This window comes from Falco naumanni, chromosome 7 (assembly GCF_017639655.2).
Source record: "Falco naumanni isolate bFalNau1 chromosome 7, bFalNau1.pat, whole genome shotgun sequence".
In the NCBI taxonomy this organism is placed as follows: domain Eukaryota; kingdom Metazoa; phylum Chordata; class Aves; order Falconiformes; family Falconidae; genus Falco; species Falco naumanni.
This window is the reverse complement of record NC_054060.1, coordinates 1,435,400-1,452,302: the sequence shown is the minus strand read 5'-3', so window position 1 is coordinate 1,452,302 and position 16,903 is coordinate 1,435,400. Positions and strand designations below refer to the sequence as shown.

The following is a 16,903-nucleotide window of genomic DNA, read 5'->3' as shown; positions in this document are numbered from 1 at the left end:
GCAAGTAAACAATACCACTTCTCTTCCCTCCTCTGGACCGCAGGGCCAACCATTTAACCTTAGAAGGCTACTGGGATAGCTGGACACAATTTGCCGTTGGTGAATCCATGACGGATTTTCCCCACCATCATCACCCCTTTCGTGTACCCATCACTTCGTTTCCAGGGGGCTTTGGTCCATAATTTTCCCCCAACGGGTTCCAGCTCCGGCTGAGCTTTGTCTTCCCAAGCTCCATCCCTGCACATCCTGGCAACATCCCTCATACTTTCCTTTTGTGTTTGAGCCCGGTTAGGAGCACCTTCTTTACCCCTGCTGGTCTCCTGGACACACGTGCTCAAATTCCTGCACTCTGGAATAGACCGCTCTTGTGCTTTGAGAAGACTGTCCTTCAGGATCAAATGGTTTGCCTCCTGCCCGTTAACACAATCGCCCATGGGAACCTGCCAAAAATATCCCTGAACAAGTCAATCTCCTGTCTTGAAGTTCAAGGCTGTAATTCTGCTGTTCGTTTTACTCAGTTCTCTTCGAAGCCTAAATTCAAGCATCTCACCATCACTGCTGCTGAAGCTGCTTTGACCCTTACCTGTCCTTGTTTGCTCCCCAACAGCAGGTCCAGCACACCCCCACGAGACGTCCAGCCAGACACAGCCAGCCTGTGCCAAGACGCTCCCTGCAGCCCACCGCAGCCCCTCACGGTACGAGCTCCCGCACCACGCGGCCGCCATTCCAGCTCACACAGGTGGTTAAACCCCCGCACAAACACCAGGGCCTGCAACCTCCAGCCCTGTGCAGAGAGCTTCATTGCTTCTCCCCCTCGGTTAGCTGGTCTCTAGCAGACACGCACGACCTCCATCCTCATGCACAAGCTCTCAGCTGGCTCAGCACCCTTCCCAGGGTAAAGCTACAGACACTCGAGCCAGCCCCCTCACACAGCCTGACGCCCCTTCCCTGCCCCGCTCCTCCAAAACGGCCGGTCCATCTCTTGCGCTATCCCGAGGTGTCTCTGCAATCCCAAAGGATCTGCAACTACATGCAAGCCTCTAGTTCCTCCTCCTTGTTTCCCATGCTGGTGATATCAATTCACATGCAGGATATCCCTGCTTGGATATAGACTATTTTCCATGAAAAATTTAAGTTTAAAGAAACAGATATTTCCACTACAAGAGATCTCGACGTGGTGTACTGCTGATACCTGCAGCGCAGTCAATTCATTCCCACGAGGATCTCACCCCTGTACAACTCGCAGACACGGCACGGAAAGGCAAACACTAACTTCTGCAGTATAAAATTACAACCCTCATGCAGTATACACACCTACTGTGGAATTTTGAAGGTGATACAGTGCATCTCAAATAACATTTGGAAATTGTTCTCTAAATAATGTGGCATATTTGTTTACAGTCTACAATTTTTCTTTATACAGCATTCAAGAATCACTTTTTTTTTTTTAATGCCTGAGTACTTGTCAAATGCCTATCACACAGGGGTGACAGGGAACCATCTGCCTCGCTCCCCCAAAGGCACCTCCTTTCACTCATTACCACCTGTTCTTTTTTCAGTCCCCAAATGGCAATTCTGAGCAACGCCAGAAACACTGGAAAAGGCCAGGTTACAGGTCCTGGCTGAATTTTTCAGTCTTGTCACTAGCATTTAACCTCCACGAAGAAAACCCAAATGCATCCATTACAGAGGTTTTCAGAGACCACACAAAATAATGCTGTAAAAATGATTACAATAAACATGTTTGTTGTAATTAAGCATATTATATCTCTGATCCATAACTGAAACAGGCAGAGGCTGACCAATCAGGATCAAATTTTAAGTAAAAATGGTTGGTTTTGTGTAAAAAAGGAGGGGGCAAGATTTGAGGTTGCCAAGAAAGTCATTCCCAAGGCATGACTAAGGTTCTTCCTTCTCACTGGGATACGTCGGAGTCCTCCATGGTGGCATTTGCAGGACACAAGAAAAGACCACCCACGTCTTCTTCAATGAGGCAGAGAGGAGCAGTGGGAGTGCCAAACGTGAGCAGAGGGCAAGTGCAGAGGAAGGTGGTAACTGAGGTACTTCCCTTTCTTTAGGCAGTTCTTAAACTCTCCCCCAGAGGCAGACCAGGCAGCAGAGCCACAACTACAGTGACATTCCCAAAGGTTCCTGGCCTCCAGGAGAAGGCCAGTATCTGAGAAACAGGGACACAATTTCAAATCTCAAGGCATCTGGAAAGCAGATGGGACGCTTCAGAACTGTCTTGCAGAATTCTACACCTGAAGTTAAGTACAGGGGATATCGGTAGAAGAGTATTTAACTCAGACCATTCACCTGAATCCTACTCCCTCTCCTGTTGTCAACCTTCTCAATTACAAAGAGTTCTCCTAAAAATCTCCTCTCTCAATACCACAATTCTTCTGTATATCCAGAAAAAGCAAAACTTGGTGACTCTGTACAAACAATCCAAGTACAGTCTTCTTTTCTAAAGGTATACAGATAATTAGAATTGAAAATAAAAAGCCACTCCAATACGCCTTCAAATTACCCTAACATTTTTAGCCAGTCAATTCTTTGTTTAAATGTTTTCCATAAATAACTTCTGTATATACTGCAAGCTTTTCAGAATTCAGTCCAAATACGAAAGAGACCAACCCAAAAGAAACTTATGTCTGATCGACAATTATTTTAAGCTTATTCCAGCAGACGAGAGCCTACATACACACTGGTCCGTAGGGCTAGGCACAGCGTACACTCACATACATTCATGCATCAAAACTGTCGTGCAGCAAAGTGAATCACCAAAATACTGCTACCTGCAAAGTCAGAAATCTATGTCCAAATACAAAACCCCTTTTGTTGTAGCACATAATGACATTGTATACTTTATGCCCATTGTATTTAATTAAAAATTATGCTGCCTTCTAAGACTGAAGAAAACACAGATGTGGTCTTTCACTTTCAGACCACTCAGAAACCCTTACAGTACACACCTCAACAGAATTCTGGATGGAACAGTATCATTCCAGGCAGCAAAACCCAACACACTGGAAAATTTCTATACGAAGGGTTTAGGTTGAAACAAGTTAGTGTACAGAAGAGCCAACTAAGTGCTGACATAACATGCAAAGTAGAGTTTTATTGGTTTATTTCTCTTTAACCTTTCTCAGTGTATCTCCCTCAAAGCCTGAGTAACTATGCCTTTTCCAACCACCCAAACTCACCTCTGACGGCAGCCAACTACCTCCTTCCTTGCTGTCAACTACCACAACCAGTGCTGTAGCCCATTTACAGATGCCCACAAAATAGTCTTGGTCCATTCCTTCAACACTGGCCCATAAAAAAATGTGTGTGCCCCCTCTGAGAAACTCATAGAGTCTTCTCAGAGAGAAACTCAGAGGCTTCTACTTTATAATTTCAATTTAATTTATTAAAGATCAATTTGATATGATAAGCAAAGGAGTTAATGGGAAATTGTTTGTAAATAGCCAGATGTTTGCCAGTTCCATTCAGGAAGGAGAAAACAGAACAGCAAGGGAAGAACACTGCTAACTGGGAAGAACTTCGATGAACACTTGACATTTTTTCACTGAAATTACTCTTCCAATTGGCAAAGTAGGTATTTCTCATCAACAGGTATGAAATGGAAAAAAAAAAGCTTTCTGAATTAATGTTCAGTGTTCAGAATAGGTTTTGCTCAAATTAGTGTTTTTAATTTTCATACCAAGTCAGATGTCATGAAAGAACTACTATATATGGTAACTTTCACCCTCTTTCCCTGAATAGTTTCCTTCTTCACCATCCATATAGTGTGAGAAGGTATCAAAATATCAATTAATCTGTATTTTCTTCAACTGTGTATACCAGTTTTCATATATCACAACTAAGATAGAGCACATTCATTCCTAATTGCACTAGTTGTTATGCCACTACTCAACAACAACAACAAAATGAAATGTACTTTCAGATGTACCATGTGGTTATCTTCACTGTTGGAAAATAACAACTAAAATGCATCAGTGTTACACAGGGAGTGCATTGTTAAAAACACTGCAGGCCATGTAACAGAACGATACGACTTCGGGGGTGTATCTTTACACCCGAAATGAGACTCCACCAACACTGCATCCACAATCCTTTGGCAGCATGCAAAAAAAAAAAAAAAGGACAGCATTATAAGGCAAAGTCCTTTAGCATAACAGGACAGGTTGCCAGAGAAGAGCAGGAAGGAGAAACCACTGGGCAAACAACAGGGGAGGGAAAGGAAGAAGAGTGAGACCACAGGAACTAAAATAATAACAGTACTAGCAATTAATAAACCACTACTGGGAACTGGGTGAAAGTACAAACTTGGACAGGGCTTCAAAACCCAAATGCATTAATTATTCAGTATTTTTCAAACGTGGAAAATAAGGAATAATGCTTCCGCTTGAGAGATTTGGAAACTACTCAGGAGATTCATGCATATAGCAGAAATAAAATTACTTTTAATAATTTTTCTGGCAACCTGATGACAGTAGGCCATTGCTGGATCCAGGTGCTGAGGAGGCTGAAATCCCACAGCTCTGTAGTATTAAAGGTACTGAACCCAGCAGAGGGCACCTTCCATTCCCCAAATAATTCTAGGAAGCACATGCATCTCTTCAGCCAGCAATGAAACGTACCCATATCCAAACGAGAATTCAGAAGAATTTTTAAGTGCACAACTACTCTACAAAACAATCAGAAAAGAAATGGGAAATCTCTCTCTTTAGGGCACGCTTGTAACAGTGTACCCTCTGTACAATGAACACCAAAACCAGGTCTAGCAGATCGGCATCTGTTAAATGCAAGTGGGAAGTTACATCATGCCTCTGATCATACGTAAGACTGCTTCCCCTAAATTCTTTCCATCCAAATAAAAAAAGATGTTAGAATTTTGAAGCAATACCCCCCAAACAGACAGGCAACACAAAAGCCCACAAAAGCACAGAACTAATATTTTCTTGTCTGACTTGTCTCTCTCCCTCATCTTTCTTACTATTGGTTTTCTTCCCTGTGCTCTTAGAAATTTTTTTTTAAGAACTGTGTGACCTGAGAGAGCAAAACAAGCTGATGCCTTAGTAACGATATTTGTACTACCTTTTTTTCAGGAAGATACTAAGTCTTTAATCGTACCACTAATTACTCTCTTTTAACATCCAAAATATGCAATGCAAGACATTGCAAGAAGGTGAGCATTGTTAGTAATTCCACTGACTGAAGCACAGGAACAAATATTTATCTTAAACTGCAGCTGTAACTAAAAAAAAAATATTTTGCAGTTGCTGTTTGCAGAAATTACATAGCTTACTAGTTTTTAAATAGCAGAAAAAAAGCTTCTCACACAGGAATGACTTCAGTGTAAAATACTTCATTTGTGGTGCAATTCCTAAGTTCTTATTTTTCAGTTTTCTAATTTCAGTGATTGTTTTCATTTTGGCTATCCTGTTTTTTTAAAACTTCAGCATGCAACAGTATTTCAGATTTCTGCCTATGGTTTATTATTGCACTAAATATCTTCAAAATATTTTCCAGAATACAAGGTGAATCCTATAGAATTCCTTACTTTCCCCTAAGTAACTTTCAGTGTACAGAAGACAACACTGAATCACGCATATGATTTTAAAAACACATCCCACTCTAGCAGAGTTAAAGCTATAACACATCATGTGGAAAAGGTCCCTTGAAATTGTTCCTCCCCATCTTTTGGCACTCTGCTGTCACAGTTTATCTTACCAAGGTCAAGTATTATCAGCTGGGCTCCAGCCTGTGCATTTCCAACATCATTTTCTGCAATGCACTGATAGAATCCTTCATCTGATTTCACCAGACCCAAAACTTGCAGATTATGTTCTTTCTGAAGAGTGAAGGAAAAACACAACACTGAAAAATGGGTTGCAACTGCAAAAACAATGGTGGTGTTATGGGACATTACTGTGACCGGATAAACTGAACAGTAACATGCAAAAGTGCATTTGGAGTTCCCATCAGCTTGCATCTCTCCCGCACTAAATCCTCCAATTATACGGTTTCAAAAAGCAGCAGCAGCTCTTACCAACGGCTATCATTTTCTAGCATCACATATCACTGGCAAATCATAGAATTTCCACAGCCATTTTTACAATATTTTAAGCACAGAGTATAACTACACAGCTCATCGCTGCAATCCTACAACCTCAGGTATACCCAATTATACAATCATTAAGTTCTCAACCGTGTCTCAACAACAACTTCCCCTACATCTAGAATTTCCCTCTAGAAGTACTGCTGTGCCAAAACTCATGATCCACAACTCAGTTATGTTTATATTTCAGCTCCTGTTTGAAACAGTCATTTGCAAGACGGCTGCCGAAGACACAGCCCGGCAGTGCTCACGGCGAGCCCGCGCATTCACAGGTTCAGCCAACAAAGTGCTTTTTGTCAGTGTTTGTGCCTCTGTCCCTTACGGAAAATCTAAGCTATAAAGAAATAAACTGATACCACATAAGCAACACGCGTTAGTGTTTCAGTAAAATGACTGAATTATGGAGCATTAAGGGTTTCAAGAAACCATTTCTCTCCCAGGCCCCGAAAATCAATAGCACAAAAATAGGAAGCTGGTCCTATAAAAGAACCTAGCTTCCATGCGTATGTGTCAGAGGATTAACAGACAGGTCAACAGCTTAAAAAATTGTGAAACCAACAATGTACTTACAACGATTTTGAAATAGTCACTTGGTATCACCATGTCTCCATTCTTGACCCATTTCACAGTAGGAGTAGGTTTGCCAGTCACCTCACACTCAAACACAATGTCCACAGACTCATGAGCGTAAATATTTGCAGGCCGCTTCAGAAATTCAGGAGGAACTTCAAATAAAATGGAAGAAAGACAAAAGATGGTGTCAGCATCCACAGAACCGCATCAGTTGTGCTCATACTCCAACACGCAGTGAGACTCAACACAGACAAGCTGCCTGCAAGGGCTCACGCGCCCGCACAGCGATGTCGGCAGACGCTCTCAGATCAGGGTTTGACAGAAGCCGATACGAGCTCGGCACCGTTTCAACATGACATTTGGGCCAGTTAAACAGCCAGCCATTTTAACTTGAAATGACCTCTGGAGAATACATGAAAGAAAAAATTGAACCGGGATGTATAAAGTGTAAAGTTAAAAGTATTTTAAAACCAAGAGACATAGATGTCATTTGGAAAAAAGAAATATTTCCATGGTCAAAGAACACATTGCACTCTTATCTGCCATAGGCATGTTGCTGCACGCTGCAGACCACAGCAGGCAGTGGATTTCAGACACCATTCACACTCTTCCTTCACCAACTCACAAGTTCATCTGAGCAAATCATTTAGTGCTTAGTTGTCCAACAGTTTTATGCCCCTTCCACAAATACAGAATCTTGTGGGCTAAGCTGCCCAACAAGACCATGAAAGGTTATACAAATGCTTTCACCCCCTCCTGCAGCAAAGTTTATTAGTTTGTTAAATGAAAAGACTGCAACTTAGATTTGAAATTAAAAAAAACAGGCTACGATGAAAAAGGCCATGTACAACTTTTTCTAAAAAGCTACACGTCGACGTACGGCAAGTCCAGCTGGAGCTCTGTAATCGGTGGTCATGCAGCCAGGCACTTACAGCATGTAAGGGTGCACCATGATCAGCAACCAGTTACTTATTAGATAAAATCCTTCGGCTGATACACCATAGATTTTTCATGGAGTTCTTTGTACTCAATACTTAAGTCAGTAGGTAAACGAAAAGCTAAAATTGTATTAAAAAAGACTTCTTAAAAAATGAATGGACACAAAACTAAGATGGAAGTTTCCTAGGGTACCATTGCCTTGTGTTCCCCTGAAGAAATTCTGTTTATCAAATAGACAGTGCTGTACTGACCCAAAGATTTTCTTCTCTGGTTTGTGTAAGCCCAAGAAACACTATGTACAGGACTACACACACCTTTCGTATTACAGGTATGTACACGACGATGTGTATTTCATTGCACAGTAAGACAGACAGGTTCTTCACTTAAGACATGTACCGAAAGTGTTACCTCTGGGTCTTGGCCTCTTTTTTAAAAATGTCATGTCCTTAGAGTAAGATTAATTAAATTAAAGATATTTCAAATATGTAAAAACTCAGAAATAAAAGACTTTTTTGGTAATACAAGCCACGAAATATTCAATGCACAGACATATTAAAAAACTTCTGTGAGCAAATGTGCCACCAAGAAGCATCACGCTGCGTAAAAGGACTCTCTGCTTCTTCAGCTCAGTGCCAGGAAGAAGAGCTGCTCGCAGGCACATACTATTTGAATATATTCTATTATGAGGAGCATTCACCTATTTATTTGTTTTTACTACACTCACCAACATAAGGGCAATTTACTTATGTTGGCAGGTCTGATTATTCAAGTTCCAGGAAATCAAAAGCAGCCTTTTGCCCTTTAATATTTATCCAAGAAAGTCAATATGGAAGGGATACAGAGTTTAGACAAACATTTTACACGCTTCCCCTATCAATGGGATTTACCTCATGCTAGAGCATAAGGAATACTAAACCGTGTTTTTACTTCTTCCTGTGAAATGACTGTACACATTTGTAGGTGGATTTAATATTTTTAAAACCAGATAGCTGGAGACAAGCAGTTCTCTAAAACACACACACCCCAATTTTCTGATTATAAGTTAAATAAAAGAACATTAACATATGGAAATACTTATTTATAGAGTAGGAGGATGGCTTAACTCACAGACAAGCCTGCAAATCTATACCAGAAACTACATAAACATGTACATAATATTAACTGCTCAAACTGTCTCACTTAGGAGCAAAAATCAGGATGGGGCTGAGTCCAGTTGCCTACGACTTCAGACATCCATTTCACATCAACTTTCCATAAATTTACTAAACACACCGTAAACTCCACATTAAAGTGATTTAGAAATTTTTGTACTTACTATCTATATTAGATGACTATAATAACTGTATATAACTCTGACATTTGAAAACTGTCTTCTGTGTTTATTTGTGGCCAAATTGCTATTACTTATTCTTTATGAAAACAGTGCTGTTCATTTTAGATTTGTATTCTTCCCTGGCATTTATCCTCAGCATTTCTATCTATTGTGAGCTGCACTATTTCTCCACTCCTTTCCCATATCCCAGCCTTGGTTTTGGCAGGCACACGTCATGTTTGCTTAGTTCTGGTATGTCAAGTCGCCCACACCCTCCTTGCAGACTCTCTGTATTTGCTCTAGTTTGAATTAATCTTTGCAGCCACTAGAGTTTCAATTATTTACATACAATTTCAGATGTGTCCCACCACTGACTTGAAAAATGGCATAAATACAGTGTTATCACCACAGCAAATATCTTGCCCAATTCATTCTACTACCGTATTTGCCCTTCCCTAGATGCACCATCCTGATGTCAGCCTGTGATAGATCATTGCTCTCTCATCATTAGCCATTTTTAACTAATGACTGATTTTGTTCCAGTCTCCTTGCTCAATAGTTTATGTTCTCACTCCCTTTTAGTCTCTTTCTCCATATGTATACATATACACACATATAGTGATACTTAGAAAGGTTACATAGTTGAAAAAAGGGAATGTAAAAATTGGAAACATGAAAGATTAGTTTTTCCATGACTGTACAATATTCCTATTTCCATAACATTCATTACAGCCCAACATTTAATCCCTTAGCCACATACTACACAGGAATCTTAATAAACACAACCCAATAATATTCACTGTCAAAAGCACAACCCTTGTCTAAAAAAGATCATCTGATGACCTCAAGAATACATGCAAATTGCCGTACTGAGTAGCTACACTGGAAAACTCAAGGATGAGAAACAGGATCTATAAGAAAATTTCAGTAAAATCACAAGTGGCTCTTAAAAAAACCCAGCTGCTCTGGGGTTAAGACTGCCTTTGCCAAAGTTAGTTTCTTTATCAAAAGAAGTATTATGATATGATTTACCTTTATTTAAACCACATTTTTATCCAGTTTTCTATTTCTTTCAATGTGTTCAATGCTTACCTCTTTCAAAAACATATTGAGACACCCTTTAATCTCTGAAACGATGAGCATAAAGCTCACGGCGGCAACACAGCAGCCCTTCCCTCAGCAAGAGGAGCATCAGAAAGGGCAAGCCCCTGCTCTCGGTATGCACACGCCGTCTGCCCAGCACAGGCGGTACGGTGGGAGGATCCCATCACAAATTCTTGAAGACAGACATCTCTAGCAGTACTCTCTGTATTTTCCTCATTGAATACATTGGCAGCACTTTAGACCTCCCTCAGCATCCACCTACCAAGAGACTTCCATCATACCTAGCAGAAAACAGGTATGTTTTTAAAAGCAAACCCAAAACTGAACACAGAAGAACGAACAGTAGTAGCCTGGGAACGGCCATCGCTAATCTGAAAGGTTGAGGGACAAGGAGCGGGTGACAAGGAGGGAGGAGCACCATAAGGGAACAGATGGATCATCACATATGAAACAAAATTAGTGCAAAGTAAAGTTCTGGAATTATTTCCGTTTTCTCCACTAATGTTTAACTTGTAACAAAGACATTTGGAAAGTACTCAAGTATCGTTAGCAACTTTACAGCTTTAACTTGCAGCATCATCCACCAGCAGGCATTAATATTGAATCATAAGATTCAGTATCTTTTTGCCACAAAAATGAAGGTTGAACTAGATACCCTATTATCTGCTCTCAAATATTTTTGATTTAGGAGATTAAGAATGTGAAACGTACTCTTTTTTCAAAGTGACTTTGCTTTTCTGGGTTTTGGAGTAAATGCCAAACTGCTTACAAAGGGATAATAATACGAGAAGTGCTCACTTTATTATCAATTACATTCCAGTTAATGAATAAAAACCACTTTTAAAATACACTTTTATAGTTTAACTATGTCAGTGTTTAGCATTCACACAGATTAACACAATGCAAGTACAGATGTTTGTGGTAGAAAAGTTAAATTGATAACCAGAAAGCAAATGAGCCAATTACCATATAAAATAAGATTTGTAATGGAAGATTATGTGTTCCGTTACCAAACAGACAATTAAACTTCAAAGACGACTTGGCAGCTCAGCCCACTCTTCTATTCCTCTTAACGTTAGCACGCAAATAACTATTTAAATTGCAAGATTCTTGCACAGAATTCCACATGCACTGTGGCACCATTAGAGAGTCCCTGTCCAAGAGTATCTTCCACCCTTTTGTAGATTTAAAAAACAAAGTATTTTGATCATAACAGTGATAATTAAAAAAAAAAAGAAAACCCAGCAATCTACATCAGCAGTTGATTCAAACTTCTAAACTAAATCCCAGTAAAGATGAAATATTTGAAAAATATTATGTTTTTTTAAGCCAACAGCTGTAAAATAATGGAAAGAGCTGAGGAACGACACATATGCAAGAGGAATTGCACCAAGTTGAAGTGGAAATGGGAATGGATGCTGGGCACAGATCCCATTCCACTATTTGAGGTGATCAGGAGGGAATGGAAACAAACTACCCCAACTCTGCAGCACAGTGCCATATGGGACCGAAGCAGAAAGCTCTGCACTTCGTCCTCACACCTCAGCACAATCCAGTAGAGCGGATTCACAAGGAACAATGTCGGCTTAAGGACCCACATCGTCTGTGTGTTATGTTTTAAAAAGTCAAGGATTAGAAACCTTTGGATAGCTATGTGGAGAGTATTAAAGAGCACCATTTATTCTGAACTTTACAGAACAACTGTTTCTTCAAATGTCTTTTCAGTGGTCAGTAGCTCTTGCCTGTTCTCATTAAGAAAGAAATTTTGTGGCCTTCAGGGGCACAGTCGAAAGAATATATTTTCCATTCAGCCATCTGTACTGCTTCAAATAAGAGAGAAATTAATTACATTCAATCCTCCTCTCCATCTCTTGAAGAGGAGCTTTCTTTCAATCTCACAATCACTGATGTAAGGACAAAGGTTTCTGGGTCCGCAATCCCATTTCCAACCTGAAACATCAAGCCAAGCTATAACTACACAAGAAAAGGAAAAAACCAAGTTCTGCACAATTAACTAAACAGAACTCTCTTGGTTACAAGCACAACGAACCTTCCCCCACAGTAACCCAATCAAAATGCTGCTATTCTAGCTAAGATCTCATTTTTATGCACATTAACCTCGCCCAAAAGTCAAATTTCCTCCACGTTGCTCCCCAGAAAGATGAAGAAAACCATAATGGTGGCAAAGCAGCGATTCCTGATAATCAGACTTGAGCAACAAAGAAAAACCTGCAGAGGCAGAAAAGTGACCTCAAACAGGGAGGCCATTTAGACCACTGTAATGAGAAAAAAAATCTAAAATTATTTTTAAAAAACATATCCAAAAGAGAACTAGGCATTATGTCTAGTACTCCTCAAAGGACAGGCAGCTGCAGCTGCACCATTAGCTCACTTCCTAATACATTTAAAACAGTGTCTGTCATACATGAAGCGCATAAAAATAATCTTATTTTGATGCAACAGAAACATAGACTGCAAACTGTACCTTGAAAAGACTTACTCTCTTTTTAAAAAGCATTAATAAATATACTGATGGTCCAAGCATAGCATCAGGCAAAAATAACATAAACATGATCCACAGTAAAAGGTAGATATTATCTCTGTTACATTGTTCGGTTGTTTCCCCATGTCCTCTATCACCCTCCTCGTTCCGTGCAGATGAATTACTGTCTTTGCTCCCATCAATTCACCAAACTCCTGCAGCCATGACTCTGCTCTTAACTCCAAGTCCCTCCAGCGATGTGACTATACAAGCATCCCATATGTATAACATGCTGGCTCACAGCACAGGTGCAACACCCACTTTGTGGTCCTCCCTACCCATAAGTTAAAACTCATTAGTACCATTAACTGAAGGAGCTTTTGACTAGTCTAAACAGGCCTCTGGTAAGTCTGGAGTGGTGAAAAGCATCACCTCTAAGACAGGAGAACTTCTTCCACCTGTGATTGCTGTTGTAGCCACGAGCAACTTGAAGCAAAACCCAAGACCTCACTCAGCATCGCAGCATCACAAACTGACAAAACAACTCACACCAGGATTAAATTTCCTGATTAAGTATGATGCATTTTGTCACCTGCTGTTTTTCTACAGCATGAACAAAGAATATGCATTAAACCCACTGCAGGACCATTCCCTTTGCACACTGAATCAGTGTTATAATTTCCCCAACAGTCTAAGACAGCCAAAGGACTGAAATGCAATAACTGAATTTCTGAATAGAAATTATCAAAGACAAGACTGAAGTAGTCATTTCTGCTGCCTCAGCCACCTACAAATGCCCTCAATCCCCAAAAATTAGGAATGTGTTTTCTGAAGTCACACAATTAAATCATAGTTCTTGTCAACATCCCTTCATCCCCTTCCTTCCATACTTTTGTCCATGACAAATATTTCTTTAGCAATCAATGCTTACCATTCAAATACAAAAGTGTTTTCCAATTCCAGAAGTCCTCACGCACACCAAATAGCAGATGTAAAACCTAAGCAGACCGCATACACTTTCATAGCATATCTCCAACTAATCGTGACTTAAGCATACTTGGTCAAATGACTTCTTCCACTTTATAACTACATTTCTGATGGACACTATGGGTAGAACCCCTACCTTGTATTTCAGTTAACAACCAGGATTACCAGTAGTATTTAAACCGAGCATTTTACTATAAAAATCCTTCCACATCAGCCTAAAATGGTAAGCCCAGAAGATTTTTATTTTCTCCTCCATGGAGAACAAGATATTCCATTAGGATATGCTACAAATCCTATTAGAATCCTCATAAAGTTAAAAATTTTAACAACTGCAAGTTTGTTTCTAAGAAGGATGTAACTCCGCAGTATGATGATCACCCTGTTAATCCATTCCATCGCACCCTGAGTCAGTATTAACACATGCAGTGGTATCACTGCAACACATAAGACCTTCTCTAAATCTACCTGTCAAGTGACAAACTGTTCTATTTTAATAAGATGTTTGATAGGATTTAAAAATCTTCGAACTTTTTTTGTAAATCTGCCAAAGCGAAGGGTGTTTTCGTGGATAGTTGCATGGCCAAATCCCAGCACAGGACCATAATTCTATTGCCTGGGATGAGCTCGCTTTTCAGTGCTCACTCCAGAGAAGACTGCATCACCTACGGCGTGCATTTTTATTTAAACTAATAGTGATTTCCTTGCTCAGTTAGCCAAAACCAACTCATTTCTGTCAGGCAGCTAGCACAACACATAGGGCAGACTGATGAAAATGTTTGAAATTATTTGTGTTATCACAGTGCTCCCACGGAGCAGACCCACTAAGTGTTCAAGTACTGCAAAGCAAACAATGAAATCAAACAAAATCAGGATAAATTATAACATTGAACCATTAAGGTGGGAGCAACAGTTGCCAAATGTCACAGTTATGTCTGATATTCACCTAAGTCTATGAAAATGTTTTCTGCTTCATGGTATCAGTGTAATAACAAATGTAGTAAGTGTAGTCAGGAAGCTTACTTGCCTTCTGAAAACATGTTTTCCCAAATTTTTGATTCTGCTTCAAAATGACATGACATCCTTCACCTCCTACCATTTGCACCAAAACACAGATAAAACACATAGATTGATGTTTGACAGCAGAACTTGCAAGTATCTTTTATTTCCATGCTATAGTTGTACAAATTAGCAGGCAAATGTACCTTGGAAGAAAAGAAATGGAAATTACATTTGAAATGGAAACAGGGAATTAGAATGTTCTTCCTTAAAAATGGCAAAGGTATATGGATAAGTACTCTGGAAAAAAGAGATTTAAAAACCAAAACTATGTCGCAGGCAAGTCAAAAGTCTTCCCAACATCTGAGCAGGGCTGTCATGTCCTTAAAACACACTTAATATGCAGCTGGAAGATTTGCATAGCAAACAAAAGCTGACAAAAAGGAGTCTTTTTAGAAAAATATACACGGAATAGAAAACTGTCAAATAATAATAAAAAAAATATCAGTGTACCAAGACACAAAAAGGTTATAAAAATGTAAACTACGACATGCACAGGATTTTTTATTGCACAAAAAGCAAAGTTCCAGTTTATGAACAGAAGCTGCAGATGAAAGTTTCAGTGCTAGTGACACTGTATCATTTTTCTTACCTAGTAAGGTAATGACTGCAGGTGTCCGTTTTTAACACATAAATGACTTTTTTTTACATTTTAGAAAATCAAAAGCTAACATGCCTATAGATAAATGGTTCCCTGTCTATGGCATCCTGACCAGCAGGAATGCTTCCCCACTTCCTTACCAGGTGGAGCAGAGAAAGGGGCTAGTCTTGTGTCCTGCTAGTGATCTCTGGTAGCCTACGTCGCACTCTGCTCACCAGGCAAAGGCCGAACGAGCACTTCATGTTCTGTGCTTTTGCTTCTGTGGACTGTCTGGCGCTTTACAGCTTCCCCCACAAATGCTGAAACATCTTCCACACAGAGCTATTACGATTTCAGTGGTGGGAGAAGGGCAGGGGGTGACCAGAATGCATTCGAGTTGGTTTGAAAACAAATATTTTATATTTGCATTGAAAAACTTTAATTCAGCAATTGAAGTAAGAACTATCTTTCAGAGGGCAGCCCCTAAATATGCATTTCAGAAGCAGAAAGGTCAAAAAACCCTAAACATTCAATGATACTACAACTACCAAGAAACCAGGTAAGGATGAATAGTACAGAACAATAATAACACATAATAATTAGAAAGGTAGAATAAAAATGCCAGGATATAATTCAATAAAGGTGCATTTCTTTTTCAGGGAGCAATAATAAACTGCCCATTTACAGAACAGGAAGGAATAGTGATAAACTTTGCAGAAAAAGGTCTGAGAAACAAGGACTTTTATCAGAGATCAGAAATACAACCATGAATTAAACATGACTCCCAGTATCATACTGTTATGGAAAGAAGTGATCATACGAGGGAGGTGTAACAGTAGCTCCTGAGACTCCTCTTCCATCCAACATGCACTAATGCCTCAGCTGACCATGTTATTTGAGCACAACACTTCAAGGAAAACACGAACCCCGATTCACAAGAAAGCAATGAAAGTGATCAATGACTCAGAAACTTGGCTCCAAAAGAAAAAAAGGAAGTCCTGGATTCGGTTATTTGAGCAAAGGCAAGATTAAGCAGTCATGCAATCAGACACCTCAAATAGGTAAGACAGCTTAATACAGAAATACTGCAATAGATAGAAAAACCGTGCGTGTGTCTGTGTATATATATCCACATATCATTCTTGCACAGGAAGAACTCCTACACAGGAGTAACATCTAGATTCTTGCCCTGTTCTTGAAAATATAATACTCTAAACAATTAATTTCTCACTCCTCATCTTTGATAAAGAAAACGGGTTCTTCTTTTCAGTACAAGCTTTAGTGAAGCAAACCCCGTTTTCTAAAGCAACGGTTATGAACTACTAAATATGCAGGAGACTACATATTCAGCAAAAACTCTCATTAAAAGCTGTGAGCCGTTAGCTTGGCACATGGATTTGGACTGCAGATAATTGGAGGTCATGTACGCATACCCACAAATTGAATTGTCTGGGAAGTTTTCCAGGTGCAGAAACATACAGCAAGTTCTCCGAGCACCCTATACACTAGTAGTATTTTTCTTTTTGTTCTTCATTTGTGGGGCACCTTAGCAGTTGCAGCCCGATTCAGTACACTAATTGCACACTGACATTAAGCCTTTGGCAAGATTGCAACATCATCCACACTGCCCTTAATCCTATCTATACAAAGGTAAGCGTAAATAATGTCCATTCTTGTCAGCCGATCTGTTCGGCAATAGTGAGAAGTGTTTAGAGAAACTACCTTATCTAACCAGTATCTGCT

At 39.8% G+C, this 16,903-nt stretch overlaps 1 protein-coding gene across 9 annotated transcripts in view; it reads right to left on the bottom strand.

Moving 5' to 3' along the window:
• Positions 1-16,903, bottom strand: part of NEO1 (neogenin 1) — a 206,660-nt gene that overhangs the window by 71,387 nt on the left and 118,370 nt on the right. For all 9 annotated transcript variants that reach the window (XM_040600358.1, XM_040600353.1, XM_040600361.1 and 6 more), the window contains exons 6-7: positions 6,698-6,852; positions 5,740-5,860 (exon numbers count right to left, since the gene is read on the bottom strand). In XM_040600358.1, the coding sequence (XP_040456292.1) occupies positions 5,740-5,860; positions 6,698-6,852 (276 nt within the window). The remainder of the gene's footprint in view (positions 1-5,739; positions 5,861-6,697; positions 6,853-16,903) is intronic.